Source organism: Empidonax traillii, unplaced genomic scaffold (assembly GCF_003031625.1).
Source record: "Empidonax traillii isolate 1590-97213 ecotype Southwest subspecies unplaced genomic scaffold, ASM303162v1 scaffold3452:size26341, whole genome shotgun sequence".
NCBI lineage: Eukaryota > Metazoa > Chordata > Aves > Passeriformes > Tyrannidae > Empidonax > Empidonax traillii.
The window spans coordinates 7999-9627 of record NW_020958645.1 but is presented as its reverse complement, the minus strand read 5'-3'; the positions used below and the strand labels follow the sequence as shown (position 1 = coordinate 9627).

The following is a 1629-nucleotide window of genomic DNA, read 5'->3' as shown; positions in this document are numbered from 1 at the left end:
GCTGCCCTCCTGGGCAACGGCCTCATCCTCAGCGCCGTAGCCTGCGACCAGCACCTGCACACCCCCAGGGACTTCTTCCTGCTGCACCTCTCCCTCACAGACCTGGGCTGCATCTGCACCACTGTGCCCAAAGCCATGCACAACTCCCTCTGGGGCACCACAACCATCTCCTACATAGGATGTGCTGCACAGACCTTTTTCTTTATGTTCTTCATCTCCACAGAGTTTTCCCTCCTGACCATCATGTGCTACGACCGCTACGTGGCCATCTGCAAACCCCTGCACTACGGGACCCTCCTGGGCAGCAGAGCTTGTGCCCACATGGCAGCAGCTGCCTGGGCCAGTGTGTTTCTCTATTCTCTGCTGCACACAGCCAATACATTTTCCCTGCCCCTGTGCCAGGGCAATGCCCTGGGCCAGTTCTTCTGTGAAATCCCACAGATCCTCAAGCTCTCCTGCTCACACTCAGGCTATCTCAGCGAACTGGGACTTCTTGGGGTTAGTGCCTGTTTAGCATTTGGCTGTTTTGTTTTCATGGTTTTCTCCTATGTGCAGATCTTCAGGGCTGTGCTGAGGATCCCCTCTGAGCAGGGACGGCACAAAGCCTTTTCCACGTGCCTCCCTCACCTGATCGTGGTCTCCCTGTTTGTCAGCACTGGCATATTTTCCTACCTCAAGCCCCCCTCCATCTCCTCCTCATCCCTGGATCTGGCCCTGTCAGTTCTGTACTCGGTGGTTCCTCCAACCCTGAACCCCCTCATCTACAGCCTGAGGAACCAGGAGCTCAGGGATGCCCTGAGGAAAACGATAACTGGATGCTTTTCAGGAGCAATAAGATGCCTGTCTTTTGGTGTGTAGCATTCAGAACGGGACTCCTTAATGACCCAGTCTTTCTGCTCAGGTTTTCCTGGAGGTCATCGGGTCCTTCTTGCAATAATTTTCTGTACAATGAGATACAATTATGTATCTGCCTTCTAATTTAGTGTCTACTCATTGAATTTTACCCAAAGATGTATAAATGATGCATGGTGCTCTCTGAGTATTTAAACAAAATAAAGGATCCTACAGTGCCTTCTTTGTCCAAGACCCTTCTTCTCAGCTGTTCCTAAAGGACAGCACACTGCAGGACAGGGGGGATTTGCAAAGGGCAAGGGGACAAGAATCCCAGCACAGCAGCACTGCCAGGGAGCAGCACAGCTTGGGCTTTGCAGAGCTGCTCTTTCCACTCCCACACTGTCCTCCTGAGCCCTTTTCTGGCTGCAAGGCCTGAGTGCTCTCTGAGCACAGTCCTGGGGGTGGGAGCCCTTTGAGCACAGGCAGGGACAGGCACTGGGAACTTGTGAAGCAGAGCTGGGCTCCCTGACAGCATCTCCAGGATGCTGTGGAATCTTCTGAGGCCACTGCATGGACTGGGTCACTTCTTCTGTGCCCTTGCTGCATGGCTGGAACTCTCCTGCAGTGACCCCAGGACACTCCTGCTCTTTGCATTGCCAGCCTGATTTGGAAATCCAGTCTTGCCCTGCTGTTGCCAGGGACATGCTGGGAGTGCTTCAGAGCTGCCATCCTGGGGCAGCTCCTGCCCAGCGTGGGCAGGCACAAGGTCTCTCCCCCTGCTCCTCTCCCCTCAGC

General features: G+C 54.5%; 1 protein-coding gene across 1 annotated transcript; it reads left to right on the top strand.

The window, feature by feature from the left end:
- Positions 1-120: 120 nt before the first annotated feature.
- On the top strand, positions 121-932 carry LOC114072550 (olfactory receptor 14J1-like). Its single transcript, XM_027910431.1, has one exon. It carries the CDS (start codon positions 136-138, stop codon positions 856-858), a length of 723 nt encoding a protein of 240 aa, XP_027766232.1. The 5' UTR covers positions 121-135; the 3' UTR covers positions 859-932.
- Positions 933-1629: the final 697 nt, after the last annotated feature.

What these genes read in the sequence shown, in the direction of transcription:
- LOC114072550 (XM_027910431.1), top strand. Translation starts at nt 136, where the DNA reads ATGCACAACTCCCTCTGGGGCACCACAACCATCTCCTACATAGGATGT.